General features: G+C 39.5%; 3 protein-coding genes and 1 long non-coding RNA gene across 5 annotated transcripts; 2 read left to right on the forward strand and 2 right to left on the reverse strand.

The window, feature by feature from the left end:
- Positions 1-633: 633 nt before the first annotated feature.
- LOC102792278 (uncharacterized) lies at positions 634-8720 on the reverse strand. 2 transcript variants are annotated; one of them, XM_006795887.2, is made up of 5 exons: positions 8393-8720; positions 3874-4003; positions 3076-3242; positions 2529-2796; positions 634-2360 (listed from the first exon to the last, which is right to left on the reverse strand). In XM_006795887.2, exons 1-5 carry the CDS (start codon positions 8450-8452, stop codon positions 2197-2199), a joined length of 789 nt encoding a protein of 262 aa, XP_006795950.2. In that variant the 5' UTR covers positions 8453-8720; the 3' UTR covers positions 634-2196. The 2 variants fall into 2 exon arrangements, with proteins under 2 accessions (XP_006795950.2, XP_006795949.2); XM_006795886.2 differs by having other exon boundaries at positions 3076-3260.
- Positions 8721-8762: 42 nt separating this feature from the next.
- LOC118454586 (uncharacterized) lies at positions 8763-10296 on the forward strand. Its single transcript, XR_004843796.2, has 3 exons — positions 8763-9040; positions 9160-9524; positions 9968-10296. It is a non-coding gene; the product is annotated as an uncharacterized LOC118454586 (long non-coding RNA).
- On the reverse strand, positions 10237-22763 carry mrs2 (magnesium transporter MRS2). Its single transcript, XM_035909993.2, has 12 exons — positions 21869-22763; positions 20793-20857; positions 20231-20267; positions 19723-19835; positions 16046-16207; positions 15798-15928; positions 15548-15664; positions 15121-15190; positions 14700-14782; positions 12719-12836; positions 12504-12617; positions 10237-12393 (listed from the first exon to the last, which is right to left on the reverse strand). Exons 1-12 carry the CDS (start codon positions 22233-22235, stop codon positions 12334-12336), a joined length of 1437 nt encoding a protein of 478 aa, XP_035765886.2. The 5' UTR covers positions 22236-22763; the 3' UTR covers positions 10237-12333.
- LOC148100440 (integrin beta-2-like) lies at positions 17085-20392 on the forward strand. Its single transcript, XM_087847893.1, has 6 exons — positions 17085-17124; positions 17497-17629; positions 17861-18071; positions 18182-18311; positions 18460-18763; positions 18863-20392. The coding sequence occupies exons 1-6, from the start codon at positions 17085-17087 to the stop codon at positions 19080-19082; spliced, it is 1038 nt and encodes a 345-aa protein (XP_087704019.1). The 3' UTR covers positions 19083-20392.
- Positions 22764-23178: the final 415 nt, after the last annotated feature.

Below are 23178 nucleotides of genomic sequence, written 5' to 3' on the forward strand. Positions count from 1 at the left end.
TGTCTCCAATAAACTTTCTGTACTTTTATAATTTTTAGAAGCATTCATATAGAAAAAGGACTTTTTAAAAAAAGCTAGAAAATCTTTTAAAGAAACTGACAATAATCTAAAGCTAATCAAATGCACCAAGATACAAATGGACATATAAAACTCAAGCTGAAGGCACAAAGAGGCTTCAACCACCAGTAAATACTGTACAATCCCAATAATGACTGACATATTTACCTACATTGTAGTCTAAGTATAAATTATTACATAAAAATCATATATTTTATATATAATGCATGTAGATGATAGAAGAGAAAAGTTATTTTGTCTTTGCCAACAAGTGCTAACCTGTGGTATTAACCCTCTGGGTTTGTTTTTGTTTCAGACAGAAGTTGTTCTTCAATCACACTGGCATAGTAGATTTTAACTCCAAACTTGCAGTTCTGTACAGCTCACAGTTCAAAGTATGAAACTAATACTGCAACTGCACTGCAAAGGATATAATGTAACATGAGGCACTGAAGACTCAACAAATGTCACGTTATCAACAAAGAGTCACCGAGGTGGGTTAATGACCACATCTTCCTGTTTATTCTATGCACAGTGAATAGGTAGCTTGCAAATGTATTCAAATGTACTACTTGCTTTAAAATATTCATTTTTATTATGACAAACAGTAAGCACTGTTCTTTGAAACATTACAGGCAGTAAGTAGCTGGTTAAAAAGCCATAAAAAGGCAAATTCCTAATAGGTTTATGAAAAGGGTCTACACACTTATGTGCTGTCCAAAGGGAATAGAACCCTGTTGTCGTTATCTGCTTTGTGCATCTTCATTGGAGCCATAAAACATGCTATGCTGCTCTTGTTGCTTGAGGTAAAGTCTGAAAATCAGGAAATACATGTGTCAAACCAAGCACGTTGACGCTTAAAAGAAACAGATTAGAGTTAAACAGACACAATTAACAACTCTCTAATCCTGCTAAGTTGATAAACTCTAAAGTGTAAAAGAGCAGTAAATGCTCTCACTGGCCTTTAAACCTTAAACCAACTATTATAGCTTTATACAGAGGACAGCGAGAAAGGAATGCGCTTTGGCTGTTGTCAGAAAACCTTGATCGCGTCTATGGTTTCTGAATTATAGTCATTAGCTTTGACTCCACCTGTCCACACACTTGCAGCATTCAGTTACCAAAACCCCCCCCAAAAGTCCTGAACATATTACATGTGTTCTAAAGATGCCTGAGGGAGTTTTACTAAGGCTGCCACTGTATGAAGTCAAAGACAAATTGCTTAAAAATGGCTTACAGAAATATAATCTCTAAACATTAAAAAAAAAAACTACCACAAATTTTTTTAAATTTTTTTTTTTTTTTTTTTTTTTTTTTTTACAAACAACAAAGCGTATCTATATTTGGTCAGTTCTGTAAGTGCCTGTGTGACAACAACAAACGTTTGTACCTGCAAAGTAACAAAATCTCTCAATGCAATACTGGGCAGCATATGAAAATGTTCATTCATGTAACCCCCCTCCCCCGCCCCACACAAAAACTAAAACAAATCAAAGAAAGCATACAGAAAGTAAAAAGAACACAGACAGTTTTTAACACAGAAAAAACAAAACACAAAACACAACCTGACCTCAGAGGAAAGGGAAAAAAAAGTGTCAACTTTTTAAGGTCCATCTTAATACTATTCTTATACAGAATATAGTACCAGGCTGAACTGGGCTGGTTCAGCTGTACATCAATCAAAAGGAGCAATCAATTTCTGGGTCACACAGAATCAGCTCTTGTCCAGCGTAGTTCATCTTAGGTCTAAAGGCACAGCATCAGATCGTTTCACACTGACGACTCTCCAACACTACAATGATCCACTTCAGGATTTCATTCTTAAAACTTTGAATGGGTATTTACTCCTTCCTTAGCATGGGATGACAGGAAAGCATTTTAACAGTTTGACTTTATTTTATTATGAGCCCTTTGTCACAAACACTGAACATTAAGTAGAAAGATAAAGTGGCAGCGGATGAAGTTGGGAATGGCGAAGAAAAAAAAAAAAGACAAAGAACAAAGAAGCAGCACTGGAGAGGAGCAGAGGTGTCTACTTCAAACTTCATCAAGAAGAATCATCTTCAGCTGGTTATAGATCCATTTGAGTCTTAATAGGCAGGAGCCAAAATCCACCCTGCTTTGTTCTTATTAGTCAGTTCAGGCGTAGAACTCCTTGGTGGGTGCTTTGTGATATGCAGTTGCAGAAAGTTTGTTATCTCCAAGGTCGTAGCTACCTTCATCCTTCTTCTTCATGCGGTAGGCAACGAGAGACAAGAGGGAAACAGCACAGAGGAATCCAATGACTCCGCACACTATCACAGCTGGAGACGGAAAAAAGAAATACGAAATTATTTTTAAAAAATAACATTTTTATCACAGTTATCTATACTTAACATTTCAGATTCTTCAACAGAAGTCTCAATTTTCTTGAAAACTCACTACTGTAATTTTGTAATGAACTGGTAAGACAGTAGAAACCTAGTCCTTACCTGCTAGCACCTCTTTTCTCTCCAGCAGGTTCTCAGAGGATACCTCCATAGAGTTCTCACCAAATAATCCATCTCGATCAGCTTTGGTAAGAGTTTCATCAGACCTTTTGATAGGCTCTTCATATTGGGGATTTAACACATCCAGGCGTCTCTCCTTGCCAGAATTGATTACACCATCAGCTCTAGTACTGCCCCTGGGAGGCACATTGGTGGTGCTGGGACTAGCATCCTTTCCAAACCAGTCAGCTGTTGGGCCAACACCAAGCCCCTATAAGGATATTAGCACAGTTTAAAAAAAAAAGAAAAGCTGAGACATTATGTGGCTTTAGATACTTTCCATTTACCACTATTCACACCTTAAAGCGGTAGTAAATAAATCACAATTAGTTTCTCTGCTCCAAAATTAATCAACCTTAATATTTACTCTCACTATCACCAATTGAAATTAAAAGAATAAATATCCTTGTGTGTGCAATGAATCATCCTGAAGATGGACATAAGTCAGACTTCATGAGGACATGAATCAAAAGGAACAGTCATACTTTACCTGGTCTCCATCAGCGAAAATGTCAGTCTCCTTCGCTGTAGTTGCTGGATCGTGGCTGCGTGCCACTGTGGTTGGTGGGTTGTGCGGAGAGTGTACTGTAGGCTGTGGTTGACGCTGCTCTGTTTTGCTAGAGGGGCTAGGCAACGTCAGGACCATATCCCCGGCATCTGAATGGGCACGGGAAACTGAGAAATCACCAAAACAAAACACAAAACACTTCAGAGCATGTCTCTTTTCATTATTATAGAATAGTTTGTTTATTTTGTTTTTTTAATCTATTGGATTAACTGAAGGAATAGGACAGTTTTTCTTGGATAACGAGTTGACATCTGAGGTTACTTGGTTTTACAGCAGAGTCTGCCACAAATGTGGAAACAGTTCCTACTGCAAGTTTTATAACTTACTGAAATTCACCTGAACGTAATGCAGTTTTATATCACGCTGAATGTGCCACGACATCACTCACTACAGTTTACGCAGGTGAGTCATTCAAAGTCTGTGAGTTTCCAATAAAATGTCACCTGGTTCCACTGTATCACCTCAGGACAAACATCTGGTATATTGTAAGTGCATCTGTGTCTGAACATACAAGCACTTGTGGCTTACTTGTGTATTACTCACAAGCCTGCGTGCATGATCGAGTGGAGTTAAATAATGTCTAATAATCTGTGATGAAGTTTCTATTTAATAAGAAATACAGGGAAAATATACATATAGATATATTATACATATATACACACACACACATAGACAGACAGATAGATAGATAGACAGATATATATGCATACATATCCTTACCATAATCTCCAGATCCAGAGCCTGACCCACCATCATCACCATCTTCATCGTCTATAGGGAGGTCACCAGATGTTCGGCCCTCTATGTATAAGTCATCACTTGGGCTAAATGACTGGGAGAAGACAAAGAGCTGCCAAAAAGAGGGGGGGGGGGGGGATAAAAACATGCAATTTTATTTAAGTAGGAGAGAAACACACACATAGATTCACACAGAAGAATTCCTTTCACTAATTGACAACATGTGGATATCGCTACAGTTCTGGAGTAAGACAATACCTCTCACAACCAATGATGTATGCTGGCCAAATATGCAGCAGTGCATGCTGCTGTCTGAGAGTATTACATCCATACTATAGTATGTGCAGTAGATAAAGGCTGTTTTCTTGATCATTTCACATGCTGTGGCAGTAATTTGTGATACTTTGCAGAACCACACAGCAGAGAACCAAGTGTCTTTGAAAGGAGGAAGGACGAGATAAAGCAGCTTCAAAGACAACACAGAGAGCAGGCAAGTAGACACACACATGGAAAGGGCCGCTTCACATATTAGATTGCACCTCGTGAAATCCTTCCGCCAACCCGAATGCTACACAGAGGAGTGTGATGAAAACCAGTGACCTTCTTTTCCCTTGATCTAAGGCCTAGGCAGACAGAAGGTAATGAGATGAGTGGCTCAAACACAACCGGAGATCACATGAATCAAAGAAAGACACTAACTGTGCTGAAATCGAAAGAGAGCCAAAGAAAAAGAAGCTCAAACATATGCTGGTGTTAAGAGAGGGAGAGACGCTCACACACAGAGACATGGATGAATATGGCCCATTGAGACCTGAAATATGTCTGGTATGTATACTATGCTTCCACTAACACAGGTGCTGAGAGAGGGTGAAAATAGGGAGAAAGGAAAGGAAGCACAGTTTAGTGTACTTCTCATAAGATAACTGCTCCAGAAAAAGGTTTTACTCCAATAAAAATTCACAAAATATGTTGTCAAAGCAACAGTTCTTTTCAAGTTAACACCATTTTCCTTTTGCTAACAAACCTTTTTATCAGTATGCAATAATGCAAACAGCCCACAGAAGGGATACAGATATAAAATCTATCTGATCTGCAACTGTACACCTAACATTTAAGGTCATTCTGCAACATGTCACCAAGATACTGGTGTATTCATGTGAAGCATTAATAACACGTAAACCCAAGGGTGACTAAAATAGCAGAAGAGGTGCCGGCATTCACACCGACTTCAGCCAGAGATTAGAAAAGCAAAAGCTGTGACTGTCTGTGTCACATACACAATGGGAAATATACTCTATGCCTAGCTTGAGAATTATCAGGTTATAAGGCTATAATCAGACATCAGCAAACTTATGGTAGATGTATGCGAAATCTGTCCGACTATTTTAAAAGACCTCTAAAGACGTACCTTTTTTAACTGCTAACAGTCAAGTCTGAGGTCCATCACGGATTGGACAAGTTCTTTTATATAGCTGTTTTAACTATTGTTAGAGTTTAATTCTGATTTCATTCTTATTTTCTGACTTCTTTTTAATAGTTATGTTTACTATGCTGTTTATGTGAGTTCTGTGTGTTGTAACTGGCTTCTTGGAGACCTGGATTGCAGATGAGTGTGCCTGTGAAGCACTCTGGGTCAACGTCGGTTGTATTAAGATTAGCTACATAAATAACATTGACGTGATAGTCATACAAAAAAGTATTAGATCAAAGTGTTTTACTGTGTTTCACTGGCATTTATTTTACCAGACCAAATCCAGATGTTAACCACACAATTAGCTGAGTCAACACATATAACACATTATCTTTTTTAACGGATCAATCAAATATTTTTAATTTAGAATTGATTTCACTAAGTGCCATTAAGCTTTGATCTCCCACCTACTGGCAGTTTGTTTTCTGCTGACTCTGAATCAGTTCCCCTTGACAGATACAAGTTTTACACTGGGGTTTACTGGAAGATGTGATTTAGAATTTATACACATCTGGAAAGCATACGTATGCACGCAGGATTTACACACACACTCTGTATATAACATTCTGATATCCTGGTGCTTTGTCACAATGAAGACAGTTTACTGGAAACAGCTGTATCACTCCACAGACATATGAGAGAAGACTGAGTGTTGGTGGAGGGCAACATTAAAGCTGACAATCATCAAAGTCTTAGTTTTTGTTTCTCCTCAGCTGATAGCTAGCTATATCCCCAGTGAGCTGCAAAGTAATGAGAGCATGGTCAGATCGAGAGTTAGTTTAGATAACAACGAAAAGCACACAACAGATCTGTCATCACTTGGATGGCGGCACCAGCAGCAGAGTGCTGTGTTGAAGGTGGTGTATGTTTGACTAAGGCATAAAATGAATTATCCATTAAGTAGCTGTAGCCTGTAAGGACAAAATTATCAGATGCCAAGAGAAAATGAATATTCCTCTTACAACTTTAGTGATCAGACAGAGTTTGGTAATGCAGTCTTTAGTGATGCCAACAGGCAAAATGTGACACAACATCTACTTCTGTCTTACATGTGATTGTTATGTCCTTAATTCAGATTACAGTAATTTGAAACTGCTGACCAGAGACTACAGGTCCCAGTCCACTCCATGTACGCAAAGACCTAATATAGCTTTGTCCATTACTTGTGTGGTGGTCAAAGAACAGTCAAGATAATCAGCGATATGTGGCTAAAAACAAAAAATATATATTGAAAAATAAATAAATAAATAAAATGAAAACTCTCCAAGGGCATGCTAACACTGAAAGTCAAACAAACTGCTACAGCAACTCATCAAAAGAAAAAACTCTTGCAGCTAAACTGCCCTTGACACACAGAACAATGTTGTGACTAATGCTGATTAACTGAGAACACATATCTTCCGCCCCACCAGGTTTTTTAGTTCTCCACAGCAGCAAGTGTCAAACTACATCGTTTATATTCATGTTCTTTTGTTTCTAAACGTTTTTTTTCTTCCTCACATGTAGGCGTTTCAGTGGAGTGCTTTTGAAGCCCTACGAAAATCGTCATTAATAGCACCGTGAGGAGGTGTTACCCTTTTCCTCTCGCTCTTAGCATTTGGATGAAAAACTGCTCATATCCCACGCAGCTGCGTGCTTGCCTGGACTAGCCCAGTGGAACTCGCTGTTACTCATCCATCCAGAAAAATGACACAACTACCAGATCACAAACTGTCATAGGAAGAAAGCCTGTTTAAACATTCATCCTTTGGATTGGAGCAACATCACTGACTGACTAACCAGTAATTCTACAGCCACACTTGGGGACACAGATAGTTTGGATGTAAGATGTAGCCCATCACACCCAGCAATTTAAGACTGGAGTCTGTGTATTAGTGGTATGACATGAAGACGAATCAAAGCATCTGTGGATCAAAGTATGAGATGACACAAAATTAAAGTTAAGCAGAAAAAAGGTTTGTTTGTTTTTTGAGTGACCACACCTGTTTATAAGCTATTATATTCAGAGATTACAACCTGTGGGGCAAAGCAGGACAGGAATGCCAAGCTGTATTCATTTTCACCATATCCACAACTCCCTGAGTCCTACTAAGGGATTGCATGTCTCTTTCCTCTGCTACAAATATACACCAGAAGCAGTATCGTGTTTCAGTTCCCTCTCCTTTCACAATATACAGTCCATAAATCTTAAACAAACTGCATTTCTGCAGAGGTGGTGAGGCTCCCTGGCTCTCATTAGAGATTTCTTACAGTCAATAAATCACCAGCCTGGATATTTTTCATACTTTGTGACGATGAACAAAACTCTGCTTCAGCCTGTCATCCCCAGGTGTTTTCCAGCTATAAAGCAGTCGCACAAACAATGGAAGGGGTAAAGGAGGAGGATTTTGAAATACTCTTTTTTTTCCCCCTTAAACCACCTTGGTTAAATATGAATGATTTCCTGGTTTAGAATTTGAATTTGCAGTATAACATTATAAAACGTGTGGGTGAGAAATTCAGGCCAGGTCTGGTTTAAATGTCAAAGCTGTGAGCTAAATGATGAACAGACTTTGGCCCTGTGTGAACTTGACACCAACTGGACGCTTGGCCTCGGTTTGAAAAGGCTGCTGAGGTCTAAAATCACCCAGCTTATAGATCCGGAGGTAACATATATTTATGTTTTAAAAAGACGAATTCGTGCCGTTCACGTTAAAGGTACATTTAACTTAAATACATAATAATAATAATAATAATAATAATAATAATAATAATAATAATAATAAACACAGAGAAAAACTGAGGATATAACATTAAGAGTAATATTTTTATTTTATGTGTAAACTCTATGGGGTAGAACTCAAACAGTCCACATGAACATAACAAACGTTACCCAGGGCAGTCGTTTTCAAAAATATCTTAACGTTTTAGCCTTCTAAAACGTATCCCTAGCCTATTTTACATATTAAAGATAATTAATATGTATTTTTTTCACTAATACGTCAACCGGAACATTTTTGAATTAAAAAACATTTAAGAAAAGCCACTTACTTTTCCACTGATTGACCCAGTTGCCAGCCCGACGAGGAACAACCACCACAGATTCCCCATTTTAAATCCAAAACAATTTAAAAAAAACACGCTAGTTGAAAACGAGAAAATATATGTTGGTATAGTGAAAACGTTCAACTCGCTCTTCGGTGTTCAGTAGTACGGATAATTTGTTGTAGCGCTTTCGCTGTCGCTGTCGAACCACTTCGTTAAATCTCAGTAAAGTTCCCGAGTGTGTCCCGGACTCGTTGTGAGAAGGACTTCGTCTGAAAAAGTTGTTTAGCCTGGTCGTGAAGCGTGGCTCTCTGCGGTGACGTCAGCACGCCGGTCCTTGACGACGGTAGTGGAGACGCACACGCGAGCCGGAACCGTTGACAAGGTGACGAGCTCAACTGCCTTACACCGAGGTTAATTAATAATAGGCTGAACGAGCGGCTTTTTCTTATTTACATTTTTAGTGTGGATATACGCTTCTAAAATCCAGCAATTCATTTTGCCCTTTTTTGGAGGTCTTGAGTCTGAGGCAAAGGCCATTTATCTCTGTGTAATTCACATGAATCCTACTGTTCTATTGATGCCATATTTGCGGGGGCTGGGCAAACATTTCTTTTCAAAATGGACTCCCCTCCCTTGTGGCTATAAAATATGGTGATAAGCTTTTGTTTTTTGTTTTGTTTTTTTGTAGCTATTATGATTCTATTGCTAAAAAAAGAAGTTTTTAACTTTTACTCCTTCCAAAACAAAACTTTAATGCTGCACATTTTCAGCCTATTTCAGGAGACAGAAGGCAGGGTGAGGCCGAAAGGATTTTACTCAAAATTGTGGTCTGATTAGAGCTGTCAGGAAATGAAGTAGAGGGAGGTCAGACAGGAAGGTAAAAGGTCAAAGGGGGACATAACAGCAGGTTTGTTATCAGAAGTATTGCTTAATGTTTAAACAAATCACACACAAACAGAAAAAAAGTTTGATTCCTTCTTTTCTCTGCTGATTTATATAATTAATGATGTATAAGCTAAAGGTGCATTAACCTGTACCTCTCCTGTCTCATTAGAATGAAAAATTAAAAAACAGGACAACACTGCTAACAACCACCAGGACAGGAGGCCCTATGATCACACCAAAGTGTAAATAGGTAACCAGGTTTCTGAAAAACATGTCAGAACACACAAACCAGAGGGACGTGCTCATCTGAAAACATCCGTTTCACGGCATGACTCAGATATCCTAGGATCTGAACTTGCTGGTTCCTTGTTACAGTCAGTTCAGTAAGTCAAGGCACATTTTTCAGATATTAGGGAGTCCATCAAAGTAACGGATTATCTTAATATCTCCGTTAAAGGGGAAAGAATGAAGCTCTCTGGAAGGTGAGACCACTGTTAAACAGAATGCAACAGGGCTGCCAAAAGATTATTGCCTTTACAGGCCGGTGTTTTAAATGGCAGCCGAGAAACCAAATGCCACAACTTCAGAGCCCTAGCTTTAACAACATTTCTATATTTGTCCCTGCTCGGACTCCTCTAAGCTTTCACCTTCTCGCTCTAAAATCTGGCCCTCTTCCACCTCACCTCCTGACAGCAGTATGAGTAAAATCCTGTCTGCCACACTCAGTGCTCTGTCACACCATCCATGATCACTGTTACTGCCATGGGGAGCATGACCCAACAACCCATGTTTAGGTGAGTATTAGGAGTGCAGAATGGAGTTTAATAAAAAAGAAAAAAATGGAAACAATATCATTTCATCATACTAAGATAAAAAATAAATAATTTTCAAAAAAGAATCTTCTAAACATTTATTTCAACTACTATACTTAAATTATCTAAAAACAAACAAACCAACCAACTATGAAACATTTATTCTTCTGGGTCTCAGGAGATTAGGAGCAATCATCACAGTATGGATTGATTGAGACTAAACCATCTTTTGTGTGTTGGAATATACACACATAAATATTACAACAAAAATACGTTTCCCTTCGAGACATCGGAGAAATTAGCACATAGATCAGACAGAATAATTTCCAAAAACATAGATTTCAATAAAAACTTTATGATTCCATTGATTTTTATTGAAGGACAAGCTTGCTTTAGCTGTGACACACGGTGTGGTTCATGACTCCCTCTGGTGGAGAAAGGCTGTAATGACAACCAAGCAGTTTAAATGGCCGTTTCTGTCAAATGCTTTACTCCCTTTCAAACCAACTCATATTTACAAAACATGAAGCCTAGTGTAGTTTCCAAACCTTGAAACCACTTAGGCAGTGACAAGGATATTTTGACTCCATGTGAGGTACCTCAATTAATATTAATAATAAAAAACATTATCCAGCCATAACAATTCTTAATTTGACACAGCAAACCCAGGATATTAGTCTTATAGCCTAACAGTCCACATTAATAAAACATCTTCCCGAGTATTGCTCATCAGAAATCTGATAAATCTGTCATTACATGCGCTCAGCTTTAAAGAAACTGATGTTTTCTACTTTGTTATTTAAATCCATTTGTGTGAATTTTTTGTTTCACTGAGACACTTTTGCAGTTCAATGTCACAAAAGAAAAGTGGATCCACGTAATTCAATGTTCCCTGAAAATAATATATTTCAGAACAGAAAATAGAGTTAAAACACACAGTAAGCTGACACACTCAACCAAAAAGAAATAAATCAGGTAATAAATAAAAGCATTATCTTATGGGTGAACTCATAAGCTGTTATTATAACCTCCCCAATTCGTTAATAACCTGAAAAATCATCTGATTTAATTGGTGACCCTATGTGGGTATCTTGACCTTTGGCTTGGGAACCACTAATGCAAGACCTAATCTATGGCTTCAGTTGACATCATGCAGATACACCAAACCTTTCATCAACCAATTTATAATTATTTTTTATAATACTTGATTAAGTTTATAAATGATAAAGCTTCCCTTTGGTAAAAGCTGCTAACATCTTTAAAGTCACACTCTAAACTCTGCATTTATAAGAAAAACAATGACATTTTTGATCAAGTGCCTGTCACTCATGTTGACACAAACACCATGCCACAAAGCTGCACAGTGTACTTCCTCTGGTTTAATAAAGGCAGAACATACAGAGTACAGAGGGACAGAGTCACAGGTTTACTGCTTTCACAGTGATATAAAGTTGTTGTTGTTTTTGTTCTTCACCAGTGAAATGAAAGAAAGCACAACTCCACAATGAGATGATTATTATGACCTGGCTTTTTTTTTTTTATCCACATATATGGAGATGTGCAGTATTTCACCACCACTTACTCGAGGTGTGGGGTGGCGGTTCCTGCTTCAAAGAATGCAGCAGAGCAAACAGGTGAAGACGTCACTGGTCCCGGCCACAACGCTATGCTCATTACTGTAAGTGCAAAGAAACCTGCTAATAGCAGTGAAGCTAGTCCTGACCAGAGCACTAGCAGCTGCTGATTACGTTACAGTTGCACCCACAGCAAGCACAGGACAGGTTTTATCTGCACTGGACGTTGAAAGGAAAGAAAACAAAAAGATAAAAAGCAGAAATGAAAAATGACCGTCAGTCAAAAGAAGGGAAACAGTGACACTGGAGCAGAGTTTCTTCTGACATGCCCCAAACCAAAAGCAGATCTTCATGCAAGATAGATATCGTCCACACCTCAAAATTTGCTACAATATTTTCCCTAAAATAATAATAATAATCATATTCATATCATATAACTTCATATGTGTTACGTGGTTGTCCATGCCATACCAGTGGGGCCCGCCCCACAGTTTGAGAACCACTACACTATAGTCTCCAGAGATGTGAGTCTAATCTCAACCTCTGCTGTGGCCATGGGACAGTAAAACAATGAGGTGTGTTAAAAATAAAAATTCTAGCAGAAGAAGTCTTTGCATCAAGTTAAAGAGGACCAAGAGCGCTGCGAGACAACCATCATCTGCGATGTAGAACTTCATCTGACCCCAGCCTTGATGTCTAATGGTCTCATATTCCTCTTCCAAATTGGAGGGATCTGCATCACAGAGAGAAGAAATTATTTTTAAGGTGTGCATAGTGTTACGCAGACTGGACTTTACAGGAACACATAACAAGGCACAGTGTCTGTGTATGCGTTTGCATTACCCGTGGGGGTACTGAAGTCTCCAGATGCCGTCCCAAAAATGATAAAAGTCGCCTCCATATCAGCCCACTGCCCAAGAACATGAAACCTGTTACCAGCCAGAAAGCACGGGGGTCCTGTAGGAGAGACACACAGGCAGAGCAGTGCATAAATATCTGTTCATAAACACTAAGCAGTAGTTACAACTATTAAAAGTATTGATCAGAAGTTGTCTCACATCTTCGAAAGCTGTCGTCAGATTCATTCCAAATGCCACACCTATTAGACCAAATAAGGAAAGGGAGAAGGACCCCATGGTCAGCTGCAGATTCAGTCGCATCATCACGTTCCGGTGGCTGGAATAAAACACACAGTGCTCTCAGTGGCTGCAAGAAATCATACAAAACAAGAAAACGCCTGATCTGGCAGAGAGGTGTGGGATGCCAGATCAGGCGCCCCCCCTTCCGGCTCTCCTCTCTTTTGTCTTACTTCTCGCCATCACCTTTCTATCCCTTTGAAGAAGTGAGGCTCTTTAAATATTAAAGAGGTAAGTATTACTTTTGTTTTGCAGTGAATTGATAGAAGAAAATAATGTAGAAAATTAAACAAAAGAAAGTAGAAATAACAATAAAACATAAATCAGTGACACACTCCTGATCAACCCTCGCAGGGCCTCCTTGGATGAAGGTGTCTAGTGATAATGGCCAAAACACCCAATGAATCCAAGGTTCACTACTGATGATGGGTCCCAAGTTTTATATTTCTGTAATTCAGACACACTGTTGAAATAGCACTTCCGTTTTGTCTCATGTTATTTATTTTGTAAAAATGTGTCGGAAACGTCTGTACTGCGGCAGAAAAGGTAGTTTTGCTGGTTTTCCTTATGAGAACAAAGTGGGTTGCATGTCGCCCTCGATATAAAATGAGTCTCACATTCCTAACCTAGACGATATCTGACATCTGGGGGAAAAAAAGCTAATTAGTAACAAAACTGGGTATATATTAGAGAAAAGAAAAAAAAGGCATCCCACAGATAACTTCTATTTCGAAATAATGGATGCCATCAGCTTATTATCAGCAGGTGTGTGTGTTTGTGTGTAACTGCACATGGCAGGAGTAACGAGCACGTTTGTGAAGGTGCCACTGTTGCTGAATCACATTTACAGTCCTGTGAAAGAAGAACATTCTGACAGGCGACTATCCCGTCGTGCGCCCTAAGTGCGCCCAACTGTTTCCATGAAAATTAAAAGGGAAGTAGCTACCTGTTGCCAACTAAATCAACCATCATGGAACAATCAGATGTGTGTTAACACAACCCCACTATCTTCCCAGGAGTGGAGCTCCCACCAAATTCATCCCAAGGTCAGACCGTGCAATGATCAGAGAAACTGAAAACAACTCAAGAGCTCAAGCTGTGCATAGACGCATGCCTGCAAACCTCATTGAACTGAAGTAACGTTGTAAAGACGAGTGGGCCATAATTCCTCCACAGCGACGTGAGCGACTGATTAAGTCAAACAAAAAAAAAAAGATAACTTCAGGTTATTGCTGCTTAAAGATAGATCTACAAGCCATTGAATCATGGCGCGTACTTAGTTTTTCCACATAGTGCTTCTATATGTTTGCTTATTTTTTTAAATAAATAATGAGTAGCTGTGCATGAAGAGCTGTGCATTAACAAATGAACAGAAACCTTAATGTTGTGAAGGAGACGGCGGCAGGATTCCTTCACAACCATGTGAGAGACTAAGTCGCACAGAAAACATTTATTTCAACGTATTGTTGCTGAAGATGGTTTAATAACCTACTGGATCATGCACTGGACTGCATAGAGTCCTATGAAAACTCTCCTTTCACATGACTGTACTTATTTTGGAGCAACATTTACTGCAATTCAGATAAAATCTTTAAATACGACCTTGCCTTCTTCAGGATGACAATACCAAACCGCAATCTGGACGTGTTAGAACATCCCCCTAGCTCACAAAATTCCACACGAGTACAAAGATGCATCAATTTTTAGTAAATTAAATTTTTCTTGTTAAATAGTAGATGGCAAAGCATTTTTTTTGGGGGGGGGGGACTGAATTAGATTAAATTCAATCTTCAAAAATAATGGCTTGTTAAGCCTCATTATCAGTGTTTTGAGTTTGTTGCTTCTCAAGAACATCAGTCTATAGTGTGCATGTATACATAATGTACAGCCAATTTGTACATACCTGTCCAGATTGATAAAGATTACACTCTCAGAGTCGTCTATCAGACCCTTCAGCTCTCTGGCTCTGTTCCCCAGTTCCTCGGCCTGTGTGAAGTATTTCACGGTCAATATGACAACAATCGTACAACCTACACCTTACTGACAGCCCATCACAACTGCCGCAGATAACATGTAAAGTGTTTCAGTGCTTTGGATATTAAACTAAAATAGAGGCAAAGAAGTAGGTAATCACCATAGCAGAAGCATAAATGGGTATAAATGCTTAGATGAAAATAAAAACATACAAAGTGGTCGTGGCTTGATGAAAATCTATGACAAATGTGTCCTATACAATGTGTGAGCATGCAGCCTTTACCAAGAATTTTGCATAATTGCAATATTTGTTGATCATGTTAAAACTCAGGAATTTAAAGTACAGCTACCTGCATATAATAATTCTCCAATAAAAGCTCCATCTCCTCAGCGTGGTCAATACCCAAACTGCTCTCTTCACTAAAAAGGCAGACAGACAGACAGACATGAGGTTATATACAAAATAGAAGTACACAAGTTGAAGAGAATGGATAGATGGATGAAAATAGAAGTACAGCTGGGCCTGGCGGTTTGGGCAGAATTCATTTAATTTGAAAAAACAAAACAAAAACCCACATACACTGAAAAAGGTTAACCTGTAACGTATGATCTGCAAGTGAGTGAAAACAGACTGGAAACAGACTTTGATCCTTGGGAACTTAACAAATTCGTGTCTTTCTTTTTCAACATGCTTCCCCACTGACTGGAGATTTCCAACTATTTTTAAGATACTGTGTTCAGCATTCACATACATGTCTGAGTGCATGTGTGACATACAAAACTCTTGGGTCTGTCCATTTTGTGAGGCAGAACTCTTCAACCGTCTCATCCTCATCCAAGACCTTCAGCAAGGAGTCCTTAAACATTTTTATGTCCGTCTCCAACTCTGATAAGCTGTAACAGGCGCGAGAGAAGGGAAAACTTACAAGACTGTAAATCTTTAGGCTGAAAACTTCCATATACTTATATGTCAGATGCCATTAATGACTTATTCAAATACAATTACATGTCTTGAGTGATTCATTACCTCTTGCTATTTTGCAGAAGTACATGTAGTTTACTTCTATCAGCAGAAAGGATTTTAGGGTCTACGAGGGATTCCAGCGTATCCAATATGACTGGTTCAACTTCATTCAACCGGGCTTGCAGCGTGTTTACCTGTTGACACAGATAATACAAAGCTTCAGGTGTGTGTCCTTGACTTTCATTCAGGCTTTATCTAGGTTAGACCACGCTTAATTACACAAGCACTCTGTCCGGTCTGATCGGTTTCACCTTGTGCTGCAGGATGGCTTCCAGTGCTCTGAACTCGAAGGGCAGAGTGTGTGTCTGTGACGCTAGCTGGGGGGCGAGCTCCAGAACTAACCAGCGCTCCAGTCCAAGACCACGAAAATCCAAGACCATAAGAGACTCCGGGGTCAAGATGGCTTTCAAGGCCTGAAAAGACAGCGAGTGGAGGTTATGGGCTAGAGCTTAAACAAACAGACGAGGACAAAATTATTAGCCTCCCTATTAAATATAACAGAAAATTTCTGTTATATTTAATAGGGAGGGATTTTCAGTATAGCATTTCCAAATACACCAATTGTCTTTTTACTAAGTATTAATTATTTCTAGCTCCACACAATAAAAATTATTTTAGAAAAAAAAATATTAGTGTCAATATTATTAGTTTTACACACTGAGGATGCTTCAGAGTGTGTGTGGAACTGGGAATCTCGTCAAGGTGGAAGGAATTATGAATAAGCAAAAACAGAAAACCTCAAGCAGTCACCAGTAAACCTGGGTCTTCCAGCAAAACATACGTTCTCCTGGTGATGAACAACCTCCAGAAGACTAAAGTGAACATTACTGACTGGCTTGTAAAAAGCTCTGACTTGAACGCTAACGAAAATCTGTGGGGTGAACTGAAGACAAGGGTGCATAGCAGAAGATCATTAAATCTGCAGGAGCTTAAGAGATTCTCTAAGGAAAAATGGGCTGTGAGACTTACTCACAGGACACAACTGGCTACTAGCATCAGTGAGACTAGTAATTTTAATCCTGGTTTATGTCAATAGTTTTATTTCTTTGTGCAAATTAAAATAATGTGAGCAACCAAAATGAAACTAGGATGTTTCCCATGTGCTGTGTTGCAATTTCCTTGCTTTGTTTAACAGCCCTTGGGAAATACTGAAAAATAATAATAAAATTTCCACATGGGGGCAAAAAATTCTGTCCTCATCCAAATACTCTGATCCAAAGAGTGAATGTTAAAAAGATGCTTTTTTGTTAAAGACTCCATGACAGAAGTTCCTTTAAAGGCTTTGGAGACATGACGTGTCGCCCGGTTAACGTTAACATGTCAGTGCTCGGTTTGACTCTGAACTGTAAATATTTGTGGTTAGAGATTTGAAACTTGAGCACCAATCAGGATCTAGTTGTGCCTCCCTGGTCCTGAGTCCCACTTAGATACCGCCAACATACAACTGTGAATGGTCAGCGTGTCACAGCCTGCAGAGACCTCACGATGACATAACAGAGCTGAAAACTTTTAGTTCTTCAGGTAATGAAGCATTCTGTGTGTGTACATTTGTTTATGTAGCACAAAACTACAAGCTTGTATTGCAGTAACTGCAGCCTCAGTCACTTACTGATCACAGTCCTTGTTTATTTTTGCGTTGCATACTTTATTTCCTCTAATTTTAGACTGAAACATATTTTCTGTGGTTTCTACCCTTGTACAGTCAGGACTAACGATGGCTGTGAAGCTGTCCCATCTCTTCTTGCTGCTGGTTATGCCAAGTCTCAGCTTGACCAGTGGACAAAAATGCTCCACAAACCTCAAAGCAGTGTGCAGGTCATCAGGAATGACAGCGGGTAAGCTGATTTAAATACCTCTTTAGTCATTAAAGGACACCTGACAGTTTTTCAGTGTTCCATACAAAAAAAAGAAAGTAAAAAGAAATTAACCTTCCAAAGTTTTGTTTTTATTAATATGAAAGCAGCTTCAGATTGGATTCAAATATATTTTGGAACAGAAAAGGGCCTTTGTTATGATGTTTAAAAAAAAAAAAAATCTTACAATGTTATTTCTTGTGACTTCTGCAGAACAGACATAGCAGATTCCAAAACCATCTTCCTGCAGCCCCAGGAGCTCGCCATCCATTTGAGGCCAGGTGTGAGCCAGTCCTTTCCTCTGTCAATCTCTATGCCAAATGATCATCCTACCACAGACCTGACTCTAGACACCAGCAACGTGCCAGCTGGTCTCAACATCACATTCAGTAGCATAACTACAGGAAACCCCTTACTCGTGCAGGTCAGAAAAAGAAATCCTGTCCAACACAGTCTCTTGCAGAAAGAAAGTGTTCCTTCTTGTTTGTCCCCCAAAGTCAAATTATTCGAACAACAGTTCCTCTGGCACTGCAGGTAACTGTGGAAGCTGCACAATGTCCCAGTGAGAGTGACATCTCAAACCAGAACAGCACTGCACCCTGGTCTGTCCAGATCACACCCAGAGGCTTTGCAAAGAGTGTGACGTTGGAGGTAACTTTGCAGTGTAAGTCTGCAGCAACTTGCTACGAGAAACATTTGAGTCTGAAAACCTAAAGCAAGTCTTCATAAGACTGTTAGAAAATGGAGAGTTCAATAATTCAGCTCATGTTTCTTCAGTGTGATAATCTAAAAAAATCTATTTGCTTCACCAGGTCAGTGTAGTTGCACTGAAAACAGAGAGGAAAACAGTCCCACCTGCAGCAGCCACGGGGCGCTTGTGTGTGGGCGTTGTGTGTGCTATCAGCCTTATGTTGGAAACCTTTGTCAGATTGACATAACTTCCTTTGAGTCAGAAAATGAAGACTTCTGTCGCTCACGCCCTGGCGCCCCAGTGTGCAGCGGCCGGGGTGTGTGTGTGTCGGGCATGTGTCACTGCAACCAGCGGGAAAATCCAGAAAAGATCCGCGGACAATTCTGTGAGTGCACAAACTTTGACTGTCCATACCACGAGAACAGGTAAAAACAAAAAGTTGCCACGAGTTTGTATATAAAATATATCGATATAAAGTTATCACACAGCGTCACAGTTAAAATACTACATTTTTAATCTGACAGAATATGCGGAGGCAATGGGATATGCGAGTGTGGAATGTGCCGCTGTTATGAGAACTGGACAGGTAGTGACTGCAGCTGCAGCACGGAAACTGCTTCCTGTGTGGCAAAAAACCAGCAGCTGTGCAACAGTAGGGGGAACTGCGTCTGTGGAAAGTGCCAGTGTTTGCCACAGTACCAAGGGCCGACCTGTGAGGACTGCCCTGTTTGTGTAGCACATTAAGACGAACACGTGAGACTGGATATTTATTTACTTCTTATACCGTACGATGTTTTGCAGACAATATCATTACAAGAAAGTGAAGATATAGAAACACACCATCATCTGAACACTTTATAGACAAGAGAAGCAAGACTGCTTTAACACCGTATCCTCTATTTGTCTTCCACAAACTCTTCACAGAGCCAACATTGTGAAACTTTAACTTTAGTTAAAACTGTTTGCTAGACTTTCTGTATCACTGCTGGTTATGATGAATGAGCAGAGTGTTCATCTCCTCCTCTGAGTATAGTTCTTGAACTGACTGTGCCTTCTCATTCGTCATCAGGTGTGACAGAAAGTGTGGCTAAATCATCGTGACAACGGTGGAGATAAAATACGATGTGCTGAGAGAACAATTCATTCATTCTGTAAAATGATGAACCACGATGGTTCCAGAGGATGATAGATTGTAGGTCGGACTAACATATATATGATAACAGGATTTTTACTTTTCAAAAACATGATAAAGATCATCTCATTTTGATTGAAAGCCACATCTGAAAAATTAAACTCCAGTTTTTCTGCTCAGGTGCGGCTCATGCTACGCCTCCTGTGGTGTAAGTGGAGCGTGGCAGACAAAAGAAAAAGAAATAAAACATACCTCCATTCGTAAAATAATGCAGTTATTTCTAGCAGTGAGGCTGGTAGTGTGTTGGAAGCGTAGGTCTCTGGCTTGAAGACTTAACTCCTGGCAAAGCTCTGTCTTCTTTTTTTCTTGAAGAGAAAAACAAATAAGGAGGAGCAGAGGCACACATGTACATATAGTTGGGCCAATCTCTACACATGAAGTAGAGGTTGAAATACAACTGATTTTTACTCCTGGATAACAGAAGTGAGTCACTGGTGGTAACACAACCCATTAGTGGCTGCTGCACTGGGGAAGTAACACAGAAACACAGCAGTGATGGACAAAAACGTGGTGCATGTCCAGTTCTACACATAATAAAAAGGATACGGAAGAGTACTTCAGGGACATGTTTAAAAAAAAAGAAAAAAGAAAGATTCCTATGCTCTGTCACAATGCCAGAGATAAGAGACAATCATCAGTCTCAGTGCCAACGACCACAACAACATGTAAACGTTAATGAGGTTAATTTCCTCACACTTACCAAATGATGTCACATTTCCCTCTTGGTCAAACTTCATCTGTCAAAGAAAGAAAACATGAAGCTGATTGGTTACATCAAGCAACCACATCTTCACTGCATTTTTGCACAGCGTTGAAACACAATTGTGTGAAATGTAAATAATAACAATAAATTACTTGAGCATTCCAAATGCTATGCTTATTTGTTTTTTTAAATATCTATCCATCTCCACACACACGGCTGATCAAATGACAAGTTTGTTGTTACTGTTGGGTTTTTTGTTTTTTATAATAAAACCTTATTTTTGATGCCAGCACCAAAATAATAAACAAACAAACAAATAAATAATGGTGTAAGCTGATGACAGGTCAGTAACCTCACAGGTGCTGAGTGTTTCTAAGGTAAAGATGGGGAGGATGTATGTTAAATTATAAATGCATGAATGAAATCTACAGGTTTTGTAAACAAAATAATAAGATATTATTTATTGCAGCAAGACAAAGTGACAAACCACATCCCAAAACCTTTCAAGTAGTATTAGCAACTATTAATTAATGACTGCTTAAATTTATTTCTCTCTTACCACTACAAATGCCGGAGCTACAGTGGAAGGAGGGGCGTCTGAGACTCTTCTGCAGATAAAGGACACTGTTCAAAGAAAAGACCAAGTTAAACCATGTGTGCAGGAAAGTATTTGACATGTAAAGTTGGGCAGTACCTTGGATATAGCGTGACTACAGCAGAAAGACAATAGCTTGGTTCTCACCTGTATTTTTCTTAGCTTTGGGTCGGGATAATAAAGTTTAGAATTACAAACCTTGGCACACAATTCTTCATTATTCTAACTTAAAATGCTGTCAAGTGGAAAAGAAAATTTTAAAGGGACACTATGCATTCCTGTGAAAAACTTACTACATCCCATGATTCAGTAGTTTGTAGTTCCACCTTTAGTATTTATTTATTTATATGAGTCTTTCACATAGCTGTGGGTGAATTTTGACTTTCCTTTAAGTGCTGCCACAGCAATTCAAGCAGGTTGAGCTCTCAACTTGGATTGGTCCACTAAAACACCATGAATTTTTCTCTTTTTCAACCATTCTGTTAAAACTTTGCAGGCATACTTCATGCCAAGAGATGAGACGTAGCTCTTTGTTTGGTGCAGTTTCGTTGCAGAGCATTGCAGAGGCTGACCTCGTGTGAATTTTCTGGGCTGTCCACTCCTGATGGTTATCCACTTGTGACTAAAACCCTCTCAAAATAAAATGATGAACTTCAGATAGTTTTGAAAAGGCCTTATGACCGTTTCCACATTGATGGGCAGCAACAGTTGCTTCTCTAAGATCAGTGCTAATGTGTTTTCTTCTTGGACTGTGTTAATATGCATCTAAATGCTCCAAACCAGCAAACTACCATAACTTCTGCTTTTATAGGGATGCTCACGCTTGCTGATGATTAGCATTAGCAAATACATTTGATTAGCAGCAGCTGGCTGCTCATAACCCTCCTTTTAGGAGGTTCATCTTTTTTTACATGTTGTGATACATAAAACCTTAGAACTGAAAGAGTCTCTTTTTACCATGACTGTAAAGAGAACTATAGGTCACGTGGAATACTTGTATACTGTGGTCAGTATGAGCCAAATTAACTACATCATCTTACCAGGCCACACTGCTCCTCTCTGCAGCAGGTTTCTCCCAGTTCTCACTGCAGCACACTGAGATCTTCTGGTGTGACATGTGGATAAAGGCAGTGCTTGACTGACCAGTGAATTCAAGCAGACATCACTGTAGTTCCTGCTGAATGATCCCAGTCTTACATTTCCCTGTGGCACAGAGTGTCCCGTTGGACAGAACTCTGCAGGTCTGCTATAATAGCTGAGGGTTCTTGTCCCACCAAGTCGTGAGGAAAAAGGACCAAGAGAGTTTAAAAACCGCTTTGGATGAAAGTTCGCACAGCCGGCCAGCAGCAACTTGTGCATTTTGATCTCCACACCTACGCAACACAAAGCCTTTACGCAGACTGCCATACTGGCGCTGGAGAGCTGATGTTCACCACAGGCAAGGGAGGAGGAGGAAATTAAGACACGCTTTAACTTCCATAAGCAAAGAAAGCGGCAAGCACCAAGTGTTTACAATCCTCTCATTAGTGGTCCCTCGGTGCCCTCCAGATGTTTACCAAGCTATGTGTTAGACGAGACAGTCCTGACCCACAGGTACAACGAGAGTGAAAACTCCCGTTACATACGTTACAGTAACTTCACAGTACACATACGTATCTCTCACGCGCACATTGCCTCGCTTTCACCTGGTTTTATAACTTTCTTCAACTTTGTCTCGCGGCTGTTTGTTATGCTAACTATCTTAGCTGGTGCAGTATAACAAACATGCTTCACTCACAACAGCCGACCAGTTTTAACGTGGCAGTAAACGCAGACACGAGTATTACAGACAGGTCACCTGCCGATGCCTATAAAGTGTCCCGAGTCTACATGTGCGGCTGTGTTTCAACCTGAAAACACAGCTCCCCGGCTTAACGTGAGGACTGGAGGACGGAAGAGCACGGGCTCTCTGGACCATAATGCACCGCGGCGGCAGCGCAGAGCGCCGAAGATCGTCCATAATTAAGGTGATCACTCCGACTGCGAACCTCTCCATCAAACACACCCGTGGCTGTAGAAAAAGGTCATTGAAACACACAAAGAGGATTAATAAATACTGAGGCCATTTGCATAACATATAAAAGCCAGTATCCGCCAGGGAGAGACAAATATGGGAAGTAAATAAAGGAACTAAATGTATGGAAACTTGTTTCTGGAGAAGAATTAAACAAAATACATAAAATAACAGATCGACTTACTCTGTAAGTTTGTTTTGAGAAATATACTATGGTATGTCAAAATGCTGAAATTAGTTAAATATTAATATATAGTATTTTTAATAAATTATTAAATTTAATAAATTCTTAATATA

The sequence above is a fragment of the Neolamprologus brichardi genome, chromosome 11 (assembly GCF_056152115.1).
Source record: "Neolamprologus brichardi isolate AB-2024 chromosome 11, ASM5615211v1, whole genome shotgun sequence".
NCBI lineage: Eukaryota > Metazoa > Chordata > Actinopteri > Cichliformes > Cichlidae > Neolamprologus > Neolamprologus brichardi.